Below are 15,022 nucleotides of genomic sequence, written 5' to 3' on the forward strand. Positions count from 1 at the left end.
AAAGTTTTGCTTAATTTCACAAAACAGTTATATTCACATCCTTGTCGATATAAAAATGAGACTGATGATATCACTCACTATTTCTTTTGTATGTTATTGTATGAAATATTCTAACTTTCTCCCTGTTATCATGTGAAACAACGATTAATTCCGTCCTGAACATGTGCAATTAGCATATGGTTCAATCAAGTTGGTCCATATTGTCAAATCTGTAAAAAATAAAATATTGCATAATTCAAACAATAAAAAACAAAAATAGTGCGCACTGAGGGACATCATCGACTGTCTCATTTGCATGTCAAATTTTAAAATGTCATAACTTTCTTATTTTACATCCGATTTTGATGAAATTTTCAGCATAATGCTTGTCTGATTTTTCTCTATTCAAATCAACATTTTTCTGGGGTGGACTTGTCCTTTAAATAGTATCATGTACCGGTAACCTACAGACTGGATGGTGTTAGACCATGTGGATATTGGTAGTCTGACTGGAAATAAGACCATGTGGGATGAGACCAAAAGGAAAGTAGATGAAACAAGGGTAGACTAGTCTGAAGGCACAGACCTATGGGCCCGAATTCACAAAGGTTGTTTAGAAAACCCATGGTTGAGTCCATGGTTTATGCAGATATCCTGTTTAAATTACGCTTATTTTACCCCGTATATTAAAAAAATCCAATGCTGGTTAGATATGCTATTTTATTCAGGAGTCCACAGGTTGAAGAGTGGACTCCTGAATGAAAAGCATGGATAACCACGGCAACAGGCGTCAATTTGGCACACTGACAAAAGCGCGCATCAGCATTGGATTTTTTAATATACGCGGTAAACTAAGCGTAATTTATACAGGAAATCTGCATAGACCATTGACTCAACTGTGCTATTTCAGAACTACCTTCGTGAATTCGGGCCTTGGTGTTTGCATAGTGCATAATACAGTCTGAAGTTGTGAGACTAGATTCACTCATGTACTGTGGCTACTTCTACCAAAGTTTTGAGTCTAGTCTTGGAATAAACTTGAGTCTGCTTGCAGACTAGGGGCCCCCATTTCATAAAACTTGTTATAATAACAAATTTGCAAAAACAGTTAAAAGCTACTGAAATCCTTGTATCTGATTGGCTGATGGTAAATTTGTTATCGAAATTGTGCATTTGTTGTTAAAACAAGTCTTTATGAAAAGGACCCAGTTATAGACCAATCCTTGATTTACTCTAGCTTTCATTTACCAGGGCTTGACATTAGTAGTGCCCCAGTCAGGCTACCAAAGTTTGGATAAAATGTAATGTTTTCTACTGCCTTAATAGGGCCACCAAGAAAAAAATTTTATGTGGAGCCTTGCATTATTATGGGCAGAAGTGAGAAAAGCATGAACTTGTTATCTCTTGAGACTGTCAGATGTGGGTATACCAAAAAACTGAGGACATGTTCATATTAGACAAAGACTTGGTTGTGAGGATGAACAAACTTTGTATCTGGAGACGTTCTCAATGAATGGGACAGTGTGTCTGTTCCATTTGGCAATATTCAAATTCCAATTTACCAGGTTTAATTTGTGCAGCTGTACAACTTTAAACTTGAGGGAAGATCAAATTCTTACACATTTATAGTGAACATTTACATAGGTCGAGATAAGGTAGCTGCTCATTTTTATCAAACCAATGGCGTTCATGCTTTTCTCATTTGGTATTGATTCTATCAAAAGGGAGTTCAAATTCAAACACAGAAAATAAATGACTTAAAGATTTTATTATTTTATCAATACATTCATAGCCTATTTCATAGACCATTTGTCATCCAATTATTCACATACAGAATATTTATTAGGTATGGACATATTTTACTCTGCATAGTGAATTTTTTCTTGTTCTGCTAGTTCAAGAGCACTGAAATTTCCACCTGGGTATATTGTTGGAAATAAAAAATGAAATTAAAATTGATGTACCGCATAAACCAGAAAAAAGTATGAAATATCTATTTACTACAATGTGAAAGTAAATGTATCATTACATAGAAATACCCTTATCTTTCCCTATGCAGACAGCATTGACAAATAGGCTTTAATATTCCACAGTATTGTATGTTGCACCATGGTTATACAGGGCAAGGCATATATGATCTAGACCTTCTTTAGCCATATCTAAAATACTACATTCAATAAAATATTTTCTATTCTCCAACAGACTTCCACAACTTAATACAAACTTAGTACATATAAACGTCTTTCACTAGTGTAGGCCTTAGGCAGCTTACTACAACACTTTTGTGCGTTTAAAAATATATTCCAGATATAAAGCTAATGCAAAATTTGACTTCTAAGAAGTGAATAAGACAAATGTTTCAAATGATCTGGTAAGAAAATTGCTATTTGACTAATAAAATGTTGAATTACAAGTATGGAAATGCCTCATTTATGAGAACTATTGATTCTGTTTGGAATTGCAAAGATTGGAGAATGAGTTTATAGGCAGGCTACATCTCATTTAAGAGCCTTTGAATCTGGAATTGATAATGAATATGAGCAAATAGTAGCAATGTGATTATTGAAATCAAAACAAGTTTGTACTCTGGGTATGAAACTTGTGTCTTATGCGCTATTTAGATCTCAATATTACCTTTAAAATCATTCTTACATTCATGGCAATTCCAGACAGAAAATTCTTTGAGAGGATGATCCGTTACAGGATTGAAATACTCTAATACATTGAACAAACTTCAGTTAAAATCTAGGAACATGATTGTCTTATAATTTTGGTGGTAAATAAAATGCTAAATGTGATAGGAATGAATGACATTAATTCTCATTTGGCTTACACTGATATACTCTCATTGACTTATAAAAAAGACCTTTCATTCATTTCATTCACTACAGTTGATTGAGCACTGTGTCAGCCAGACTGCAGGTCAAACCGGTTCCATCTGGTTCTTCATTGACTGCTGTCACCTTACCATCCTTGATTACCAGGGAATATCTGGTAAAGAAAAAAATATGAAAATATTTAAATAAACGGCTTCATTGCCAAAAAAAAAATAAAAGTAAAATAAAAATAAAACTTTTAACCAAGTGATTCAAGATCACAAACTCAATCTGAAAAGAAATTTATATATTTTCATTATTTTTTCTTTTAGGTCTTGCACACTGAACATGTGATGCTTATTCAACAGCTTAACGGTCTTTTCAAAATTAAAAATACCCTGGCCAGCAAATAAAAAGCATTGCAATCTCATAACTTGCTTTAATAAAAATAAAAAAAAAACCTTCCAAGGAAAAATATTATTAAGTGACTACCATTTTGGATTACTCAAGCAAATACGACCAAGCAACCTTGTTTAGCGCCATCTAAAGTCCTGAACTAATCAAATCCGGCCAGGTTCCTAACCAATAATGCATCATTCTCAGCAGTGTAGTCTTGTAATATAGGCTCACTTGAGTGTTAACACACTAATTCATGACTCGATACTATCATACCACAATAATTATGTTACCAGCTAGCAAAACAAGTACTTTTCCTCTACAAACGTGTTTACTTTCTCCAAACAAATAAAATGTTAGGCTCATCCATTCTCTGTAATATTTAAAGCTATCTCAATCGGTATTATGCCAGGACTACCTATTTATAACAAGGCCAATGAGAGAAAACACAAAGTGTCAGTCAGTTTGTTTTCCCTTTAAAGGTAAAGTTTATCCCGACACCTCATTTATGTCAAATTTGGCTATACATATCGAGCATTGATTTAACTGATACCCCTTTCATAAACCCAATTACTATTAATTAGGCGGCTAATAGCAGCATAATTTGGTCGTAAAATTGGACAAGAGTTATCCGCATTACTCTGATGCTGCTATTAACCGCATAATAGCAGCATCGGGATAAGATTTTGAGTTTATGAACGCATTTCCAAATAATGCGGATAATTGCCATGGTGCGGTCACAAGGTCACCCTTTTCCAACACAACCGCAACGGAGGGGGCATGTCCAGTTGTCATGGCGATTATCCGCCTTTTTCAGGACGGGCGCTCGTAAAAATAATGCGGCTTATTTTCGGAGTTTATGAACGCAATTTTTATTGAATTATCTGCATTACTCTTAGGCGGCTAATTGGAGGATAGGTTTATGAAAAGGGTATGAGTTTCTTTTGATACCCACCTCTTTGAGCGTTGGTTTCCAAGGAATGGAGTAGCATCAAGGACCATATCAACCGCCTGTATCAAGGTAGAATTGAAATACAAAATATATGGTGAATGGAGTAGCATCAAGGACCATATCAACCGCCTGCATCAAGGCAGAATTGAAATATAAAATATATGGTGATTTATCTTTAATATGAAATGAATGAAAAAAAAATGCACTAATGTACATCAGCGAAAACGTTACACAGGGCTTGGTGCAATTTCACACTGCAATGTTAAAGCTTTTCCAATAAGAAGCCATTGAAAATAATAGTATATAAAAAATTGTCCAATAAACATGATCAAAGTAGAAAAGGAGAAATAGAACTTCAAATGGTGGCTTGAGGAACAAGTGATATCATTTTTTTTCTATTAAAAAATCACCGGGTTGCTATGGTGTTGCATATTGTTTACTGATTTGTTTGAATATTTATCTCTCTTTTTTCTTCACTACTTGAAAAATCATAAGTAGGGAATGCTCCCCCCCCCCTTTATTGTTGATAAGGGTTAAAGAATAAAGACCATTGAAAATGTACAGAAAAAAAAAGCTTGTGCTTTTGTGTGAATATGGAAACATTCTCGCTCACCCCCCCAAAAAAAAAAGAATGTTATTTTGTTTACCTTTGTAAACTCTCCATGAAGATCAGCTAGCATTCTGACCTGTGAGGATAAACAATGGAATAACTGTCACTTAACCACATGGCTATACACATCCATAAGGTTGACTTGACTTGTAGGATTTACAGATTATTCAATTCATAATCACTTTCTTTTGAGCAAGTGTCACTTTGTTCTATCAGCTTACTTGCCACTTGGTCTACTATCAGTTGGTCCACTTCTCGGATATTCATAAAGTTGACTAAACCCATATGGTCTACTTCAAATGGAGTAATTGCCATTTGGTCTAATGCTCATGTAGTTTAATGCCAAGTTGGTGTAATTTCCACTTTGTATACTTACTATCTTTTTATGTGTCATAAGAAATTTTGTTCAGTAACACTTAATTTAACCCAGTAGATAAATTGGCATCAGACCAAGTTGGTGGATATTTTTCAAAATACTGGAAATAAAACAAAATGAACTAAATGGCAATTAGACCAAATGATTGACAGACTGGCCTTAGACAAAGTAAGATTAGACCACGTGGGTTGTGAGATGAGACCGAACAGAACATTCCTGATTTTGGTCACTAGAACCCAAATTAGACCTGCTGTATTGTTTTGTCCATTTTTTCTTTCAAAATCAGACTTGGAAGATTCTAGGAAATTCAGGAAATTTTGGATTCAGTTTCGGGAAATTTGTTTTTGAGCTGTGGAAACACCCAAGTCTGTAACACAAACTTGAAGCTTCATTTGGCAATACTTGATAGAATTACCTTGCCTTCAGCTTTATGTGCTTCCCCCCATGCAGCCATTACAAAGGGGTCATTGACAGACACACAGGCGATAACTTCTGCACCTTTAGCTGTGAGTTTATCAAAGTCACCAACGTAGCCTGGCAGATGAGTCTGTGAAAAAAATTACAAGTAGAATATCGAATTGCTCAGAATTAGTCCCATAGCTGGTGCTGTATCATAGTGTTCAGTTTTCATAAAAGCACCTATTTATTTACTATTATTTATATACTAGTATTTTTCATATATTTAGAGGTGCCACAGTGTCACTGATGCAATATTGATTTTATAATAATGGCACCAGGAAGCATTAAAAGACACAGGAAGGCATATACAGTTTCAACAATTTGTGGAAGTGCTTTGAGATGAAAAAAACAACAACTTCTACCACCCTACCAGTATAACTTAAGCTTTTTGAAAGATCATGGTACAATTTTATTAGTTTCATTATTCATACACCCACTCGATCAAAGGATTTTTTTTTTATTAAAATGTGAACTGTGATAACCAAAGCCATAAACTGTATGGTTTGAAATTAACCACAGAATTGAAAACTCATATCTTCTTTAAATATTGATTTTTTTTTATTTATTCAACGTAAATACACATGTAATTTCTTTTCAATGTGAACTCTTCTCTCACAATAGCGAGTGTAATTCTAAAGCCAGGATATATACTTCTGGTACAGAGTAAACTCTTATAGTTTGCTGATATTATAATGCTGTCTCCACCCCCATTTCCATGCTTGTGAAGCCGTTCTACAAAGATACTAAGCATTACCCAAGACTCACCCCCCCAAGTTCCCAGTTCAAATTTCATGGTAATTTACAAATTCCACATTACTTTTTTTTCGAGAAAATCATTCTTTGCATATTAGTGAGTATCTAGAGTCAGTGAGTATGGCACGCATATAAGGAATCAATTAAATATATATTTCACTTAAAAAATATATCTTTCTCCTACACTAAACCATTTCACTTAAAGAAATTTATATTTCACTTTTAAAAATATATTTCACTTTATCAAAAAAATATATTTCACTTTAAAAAATATGTTTCACTTTTCAAAAAAAAAAGTATTTCACTTTTCCCAAAAAAATATGTTTCACTTTTCAAAAAAAATATATTTCACTTTTCAAAAAAAAGATATTTCACTTTTCAAAGAAATATATTTCACTCTTCTAAAAGATATATTTCACTTTTCAAAAAGAAAATATTTCACTTTTCTAAAAAAAATATATTTCACTTTTCAAAGAAATATATTTCACTCTTCAAAGAAATATATTTCACTCTTCTAAAAGATATACTTCACTTTCCAAAAAAATATATTTCACTTTTCCAAAAAAATATATTTCACTTTTGAAAAAAAAAATGTTTCACTTTAAAAAAAAAAATCATTTCACTTGATACATTTTAATTTTGAGAGAAAACAAATCCTTTCACTTTTGTTGGATAACACATGCGGCTGCCGTATTAGACCGTAACTATCCTCACGGAAATATCCATTCCTCTCGCTACGAAAAACATTTCACTCGTGTTGCAAATTCATTTCACTCAATTGCAAAAAAATACGTTCCTCTTTTTTCTCGGCCTGTAGGCGGCGCGCACCATTGTTGGCGGGATGAGGAGAAGATACATGATATATCTATCTATCTCTCTCTCTCTCTCTCTGCCTAACATATATCCATCTGTTTAAATATGTCTATCCTTCTATCTATCTATCTATCTATCTAATATCTATTTATTTCGTTTAATATGTCTGTATATCTGTGTATTTATCATTCAATCTTTATATCTATCTATCTATCTATTTATCTATCTTATGTCTATCTGTTCAGAATACATATGTCTACTTTTTATCTTTAAATCTAATAACTATTGATCTGTCTAAATAGTTATGTCTGTTTATTTGTTTGTTTATCTATTTAATATCTATCTATCAAATTTGTTTAATATGTTATTCTATCTGTCTACCTATCAATAAATATATCGATCTATTTTCTCTCTCTCTCTCTCTATCTATCTTTCTATCTATCTGTCTGTCTATCTGGGTATGTACCTATGTATCTACCTGTCTCTGAATCTATGTGTATATCAAATGTGATATCATTATCACCGCTGGGAATCATCGTATTTTTTTCAGCAATCATCAGTATCAGCCTCCTCATCGTATTTTTTTATCGTCAATGTCTATCTGTCCGATACCTATCTATCTGTTTATATCTATCTACCTATCCATCTGTCTATCTATCTATTAATCAGGGGCCGCGGAACGGTTTTCAAAGCGGGGGGGGGGGGGCTGACCATGCAAAAAATCACAATCATACGGCCTTTTTACGGTTTTGGAAAAAAGTAAAGGGGGCTGCCCCCCAGCTTCCACGGCCCCTGTTAATATATATCTATCTATCTTCTATTATCTATCCACCTATCATTTATCTCTCCATCTATCTATCTATCTATCTTTCTTATATGTATCTGTTTGAATATGTATGTCTGTTTGTCTATTTATCTTTCATACTTATATCCACTCATTTGTTTAAATAATTATGTATGTTTATCTCTGTATCTACGACAGACCAATTAATTCGTCCGCACGACGAATTAAAATCTAATTTCACTTGTTACATTTTAAATCTGAGATCAAACAAATCCTTTCACTTTTGTTGGATAACACATACGGCTGCAGTATTAGACCGTAAGTAAATTTCGCTCTTCACGTAAATATCCATTCCTCTCGCTACGAAAAACATTTCACTCATGTTGCAAATTCATTTCACTCAATTGCAAAAAATACGTTCCTCTTTTTTCTCGGCCTGTAGGCGGCGCACACCATTGTTGGTGGGACGAGGACAATGCACCACGAGGTGGGCCCATAAACACAAATCGTAAAGTTTGAATTTATCGCTGATTATACACAGCTGCCAGGGCAATCAGCTGTTGCATTCGGCCCTACGATCAATCGCTAACCTTAGCACGGCCGGTCTGGCTATAACGTTTTGTAGGCATGAGGCATGAATGCTTTTTACATACACTATCTACGGAGCTGAATGGTCAAGGTATAAGTGTTGAAATTTCCCTTTTCTCCATTCTGTCTGTCTTTTACTTCATTGACATACGATGGTCATAATGATTGATGAAATGAAGCTTACAAAAAGCTACATTTCACTGGTCAACTCACTTGTACCTGCACTGCAAAACCAAATTCTCTCCATTTTTTCCGAGACGTGATGAGGGGGGGGGGTCACCATCTTTAGAACAGACATAAAAAGTGAGTATTCGGGACTGAAGATGGATGATGACGTCATCGCTCAGCTCGAAAAGGTTGGTGTTAGCCATAGAGATACTTATATAACGCGCAATTAGTATACATCTCTGTGGTGTTAGCCGAGAATGTCCATGATGTCATTACCCAACTTCAGTCCCGTATACTCACTTTTTATGTCTGTTCTAAGGATGGTGACCCCCCATTCATGTCTCATACAAAATGGAGAGAATTTGGTTTTGCAGTGCAGGTACAAGCGAGTTGACCGGTGAAATGTAGCTTTTTGTAAGCTTCATTTCATCAATCATTATGACCATCGTATGTCAATGAAGTAAAAGACAGACGGAAGGGAAAAAGGAAATTTCAACACTTCTACCTTGACCATTCAGCTCCGTAGATAGTGTATGTATGAAGTATTCATGCCTCATGCCTACAAAACGTATAGCCAGACCGTGCTAAGGTTAAAGATTGATCGTAGGGCCGAATGCAACAGCTGATTGCCCTGGCTATTGTGCATAATCAGCGATAAATTCAAACTTTACAATTCGTGTTTATGGGCCCACCTCGTGGTGCATTGTCCTCGTCCCACCAACAATGGTGTGCGCCGCCTACAGGCCGAGAAAAAAGAGGAACGTATTTTTTGCAATTGAGTGAAATGAATTTGCAACATGAGTGAAATGTTTTTCGTAGCGAGAGGAATGGATATTTACGTGAAGAACGAAATTTACTCACGGTCTATACGGCAGCCGTATGTGTTATCCAACAAAAGTGAAAGGATTTGTTTTATCTCAGATTTAAAATGTAACAAGTGAAATTAGATTTTAATTCGTCGTACGGACGAATTAGGTGGTCTGTCGTAGATGCAGAGATAAACAAACATAATTATTTAAACAAATGAGTGGATATAAGTATGAAAGATAAATAGACAAACAGACATACAAACAGATACATATAAGAAAGATAGATAAATAGATAGATTGATGGAGAGATAAATGATAGGTGGATAGATAATAGAAGATAGATATATATTAACAGGGGCCGCGGAAGCTGGGGGGGGCAGCCCCCTTTACTTTTTTCCAAAACCGTAAAAATGACCGTATGATTGTGATTTTTTGCATGGTCAGCCCCCCCCCCCCCGCTTTGAAAAGCGGCCCCTGATTAATAGATAGATAGATAGATAGACAGATGGATAGGTAGATAGATATAAACAGATAGATAGGTATCGGACAGATAAACATTGACGATAAAAAGATACGATGAGGAGGCTGATACTGATAATGATTGATGAAAAAATACGATGATTCCCAGCGGTGATAATGATATCATATTTGATATACACATAGATTCAGAGACAGGTAGATACATAGGTACATACACAGATAGACAGACAGATAGATAAATAGATAGATAGATAGATAGATAGATAGAGAGAGAGAGAGAGAAAATAGATCAATATATTTATTGATAGGTAGATAGATAGAATAACATATTAAACAAATTTGATAGATAGATATTAAATAGTTAAACAAATAAACAGACATAACTATTTAGACAGATCAATAGTTATTAGATTGAAAGATAAAAAGTAGACATACGGATAGACATATGTATTCTGAACAGATAGACATAAGATAGATAGGTAGATAAATAGATAGATAGATAGATATAAAGATTGAATGATAAATACACAGATATACAGACATATTATATAGATATTAGATAGATAGATAGAAGGATAGACATATTTAAACAGATAGATATATATTAGGCAGAGAGAGAGATAGATAGATATATCATGTACCTTCTCCTCGTCCCGCCAACAATGGTGCGCGCCGCCTACAGGCCGAGAAAAAAGAGGAACGTATTTTTTTGCAATTGAGTGAAATGAATTTGCAACACGAGTGAAATGTTTTTCGTAGCGAGAGGAATGGATATTTCCGTGAGGATAGTTACGGTCTAATACGGCAGCCGCATGTGTTATCCAACAAAAGTGAAAGGATTTGTTTTCTCTCAAAATTAAAATGTATCAAGTGAAATGATTTTTTTTTTGAAAAGTGAAACATTTTTTTTTCAAAAGTGAAATATATTTTTTTGGAAAAGTGAAATATATTTTTTTGGAAAGTGAAATATATCTTGTAGAAGAGTGAAATATATTTCTTTGAAGAGTGAAATATATTTCTTTGGAAAGTGAAATATATTTTTTTGGAAAGTGAAATATATTTTTTGGGAAAAGTGAAATATATTTTTTTTAGAAAAGTGAAATATTTTCTTTTTGAAAAGTGAAATATATCTTTTAGAAGAGTGAAATATATTTCTTTGAAAAGTGAAATATCTTTTTTTTGAAAAGTGAAATATATTTTTTGGAAAGTGAAACATATTTTTGGGGGAAAAGTGAAATACTTTTTTTTTAAAATGAAACATATTTTTTAAAGTGAAATATATTTTTTTGATAAAGTGGAATATATTTTTGAAAGTGAAATATAAATTTCTTTAAGTGAAATGGTTTAGTGGAAGAGAAAGATATATTTTTTAAGTGAAATATATATTTAATTGATTCCTTATATGCGTGCCATAAGTGAGTAGAGTTATCGAAATTAGCAAATTTCTAAACCCTGTAACCTAAAACTGACCAATTTCTATAAGAGATTGCATTGATTATATCAGCCTTACTAAAAATCATTAAGCTTCATGTAACAGGACCCCAATGGACATTGATTCCGGTTGAAACAACCCTTTTCTCACCTTTGAACATCCTGGAGTGAACGCTCCAGGAACAGCAAACAATACTCCAGTCTTTCCCTTGAAAAGTTCTGCTACATTCACTTTACCACCTGGTGTGTTCTCACACACTTCTACACTAGGCACAGCATCACCAACCTAAAAATGATGAATAAATATTATCAAGCAATATAACAGTTAATAGTGATAGTATGTTCATAATGATTCCAGATATACACAACTTGCATAGTATAATAAAGAACAAGGACGAAAAACACAAGAGAGATATATAACCAAAAAACATGGGACAGAAATAAAATAAAGACAAAACCACAATTTACATGGAGATCTAAATTAAGTAATCGTCAACTTGACTCAGCTTTTTCTCTCACTCTCGGACTCAGTCTTACACTCTTAATAATAATCTTCCCACATTGAACTTTTACACTGAACTACGTTGTCAGCAACAAAGCATGGACATTTTCAGGTATTTCTTTTCTTTATGGAAATTTTACCCACGAGCACCCGTGTTCAATTGATTATCCGGGCCAGGGGAGCACTTCATGAAAGGACTTGTCGGACGTTTTATCCGACAAGTCCCCTTTATCCGACAGTTACCATATAGTATAACAGCTAGTCCTTCTATTTCTAATCTAAGCAAAAAAAAGATGTCAGGGGAGCGTTTCATGAAAGGACTTGTCAGACGTTTTATCCCACAGTTACCATAGTAACAATGCTTCTCAGCCAATCAAAATCAAAGAAAAGTTGTCAGGTCTCACAACTTGTTGGACAAAAATGTTGATGAAACGGCAGAAACGCTCCCCAGGGGCCCGTAACACAAAGCTAAGCAATGACGGTAGAACACTTTTCTATGATTGATTCCATTGACCAATCGTAAAAATCAAGCGTAAGATTAATCGCCTACCTTTGTGTTACGGGACCCAAGTCTAACAGTCTAAACTCTAAATTCTAGCCCTACTACAAAGTAGGATGGGGGTCGGGTGTCCGGACACTTTATCTTTTTTGAAGCCTTCTTTTTTGTCTGTGAATTACGCTAAAAATATGAATCCATTACTTTTAATCATTTTCTATTTTGTTCTTTATAATATTTCCTAACATTTTGTACTAAAAATTGATGAAACTTCGCTGGTAAATTTTTCCAAATGACATTCTCAAATTGATCGTCCGGACACACAACCCGTCCGGATACACAACAACTGGGTATACTAGCATGGCCTGGCTAGGGTCTTGACTCGAGTTTCGTCGTCGACGGCCGACATATATCCCGACTAAATATAAATCATGATAATATGATAAATGAGTACGAATATGTTCTGATATTTGTTCGTATGGTGTAGCACACCTTACTTTAATGATCTAGTTAATATTTACCTTGATTGGCATGTTTCTTGGTGAACCAGATGAAAAACTCCGTAAGCAATTGAAAAGGACGGCTCTTCGGAGGCTTAACATTCTCGCGCAATAGGGGCAATACTATGTGCTGTACATATGCCCAGGCCTAAGAGCATGCATACAGTTAAGTTCGAAAGCCTAGCCAAGCTCGTCCAGCGCCAGCGCGGCTCGTCGCTGCGCGGCCGCATGTCGAGCTGAGCTCCAGATAACGGCATGCATGCAGGCTAGGGCTTGCCATGAACCTCTTAGCCCATCGACTGTACATATGGATGCCTCCATAATTCTCATGGCGCGTATTTATGTAATTTCGGGGAATTCCCTATTTTCAGGACACCGCCCACTTTCCCATTTTGATGATGTGCTATAGTAAATCACGTAATGAACGCAAATCCAAGGGTTGATTTTTGTATGTTTTTTTGAAGGCTATTCTTATAAATAAACATAAATATATAATAATCTCATTAGCCTTATTTAAATAGTGCGAGAGCGAAGCACAAGCTTATATTTCATGACTATATTTTGTCCTAAAATTCAACATTATGCAATGTTTGGGATTCCAAAAGTTTAAAGTGTTCATAAAATGAAGCAATGTCAACCATGCAAAGAAGTATCTTTTCTATTAAATTATCATTAAAGAACAAGTCCATTTGAATAAATAGAGAAAAGTCAAACAAGCATAACACTGAAAATTTCATCAAAATCGGATGTAAAATATACATTTTAAAATTTCGCTTATTTTTCCCAAAACAGTCATTATGCACAACTCAGTGACATGCAAATGAGCCAGACGATGATGTCCCTCTCTCACTATTTATTTTGTTCTTTATTGTTTGAAATATACAATATTTCATTTTTTACAGATTTGAAAGTGAGGACCAACTTGACTGAACCATGCCGTATTAACCGTCGTATTAAGCAATGCTATATATAATTCCACGCGTTCAGGGAGGAATTAATCGTTGTTTCACTTGACAATGAGGAGAAGATTAGATTATTTCATTTGACAAAATACAAAAGAAATAGTTAGTGGATGATGTCATCAGTCTCCTCATTTGCATACCGACCAGGATATTGTGCCGTTTTGTGAATTAAATGAAGTGAAACTTTGAAATGTCATAATACTTTCTTACTTTACATCCGATTGTGATGAAATTTTCAGTGTTATGTTTGTTTTTTCTTTTTATTCAAATCTACTTTCTGTCGGGGTGGACTTGTCCTTCAATAATAATTTAATTATAGTAAAGATACTTCTTCGGTTGATATTGCTTCATTCTTATGAACACTTTAAACTTTTAAATGACAAACAAAATTCTGCAGAGCAAGGAAATCGATACGCTTACTGTACTATAAGGGCCTGTTTAAACACTAGTATAAGATCAACCTATACTTTTAGAGCTGAATATCCCCACTTTTTTTGCTGGAATCAACTATAACCGTAATTTATTTTGTTTTGTTCCAAGCCTTTTTTTAAAGTCTGTCTAATCCACCCCGACCAAAAGTTTTTTTTGAATAAAAAGAGAAAAATCCAAAAACATAACACTGAAAAAAATCATTAAAATCAGATGTAAAATAAGCCAAGCTATAATGAATTGCTTAAAAAAGTCACAAAACAGCTATTGTGCATATCCTGGTCGGTATGCAAATGAGGATACTCATGACGTCATCCCCTCTATTTCTTTTGTATTTTATGATATATATAGGAGATATTCTAATTTTCTCCTATATGTCAAGTGAAACAACGTTTATACTGAGCATGCATGTGAAATTAGCATGTCAAGTTGATCCTTATTGCCAAATCTGTAAAAAATGATATATTGCATAATTCAAACAATAAAAAAAAACAACTGAAAGAAACAGTGAGTGAAGGACGTCATTTACTCTCTCATAATTATGCATGTCCCTGAGTTTTGCATATCACTGTTTTATGAAAAATAAGCGAAAATTTAAAATTTCATAACTTTCTCATTTGACATCCGTTTTTGATGAAATTTTCAGCGCCTATGCTGGAGTTTTCTCTATTAAGGCCTATTCAATTCAACAATTTTCTGGAGTAGGCTTGACATTTAAA

General features: G+C 34.3%; 1 protein-coding gene across 2 annotated transcripts; it reads right to left on the reverse strand.

Moving 5' to 3' along the window:
* Positions 1-1,730: 1,730 nt before the first annotated feature.
* Positions 1,731-13,062, reverse strand: LOC121418189 (peroxiredoxin-5, mitochondrial-like). Of its 2 annotated transcripts, none has more exons than XM_041611916.1 (6): positions 12,934-13,060; positions 11,566-11,700; positions 5,545-5,676; positions 4,791-4,829; positions 4,147-4,202; positions 1,731-2,970 (listed from the first exon to the last, which is right to left on the reverse strand). In XM_041611916.1, exons 1-6 carry the CDS (start codon positions 13,012-13,014, stop codon positions 2,865-2,867), a joined length of 549 nt encoding a protein of 182 aa, XP_041467850.1. In that variant the 5' UTR covers positions 13,015-13,060; the 3' UTR covers positions 1,731-2,864. The 2 variants fall into 2 exon arrangements, with proteins under 2 accessions (XP_041467850.1, XP_041467852.1); XM_041611918.1 differs by having other exon boundaries at positions 2,927-2,970; positions 4,147-4,272; positions 12,934-13,062.
* Between the last annotated feature and the right edge of the window lie 1,960 nt (positions 13,063-15,022).

The sequence above is a fragment of the Lytechinus variegatus genome, chromosome 7 (assembly GCF_018143015.1).
Source record: "Lytechinus variegatus isolate NC3 chromosome 7, Lvar_3.0, whole genome shotgun sequence".
Lineage (NCBI taxonomy): Eukaryota > Metazoa > Echinodermata > Echinoidea > Temnopleuroida > Toxopneustidae > Lytechinus > Lytechinus variegatus.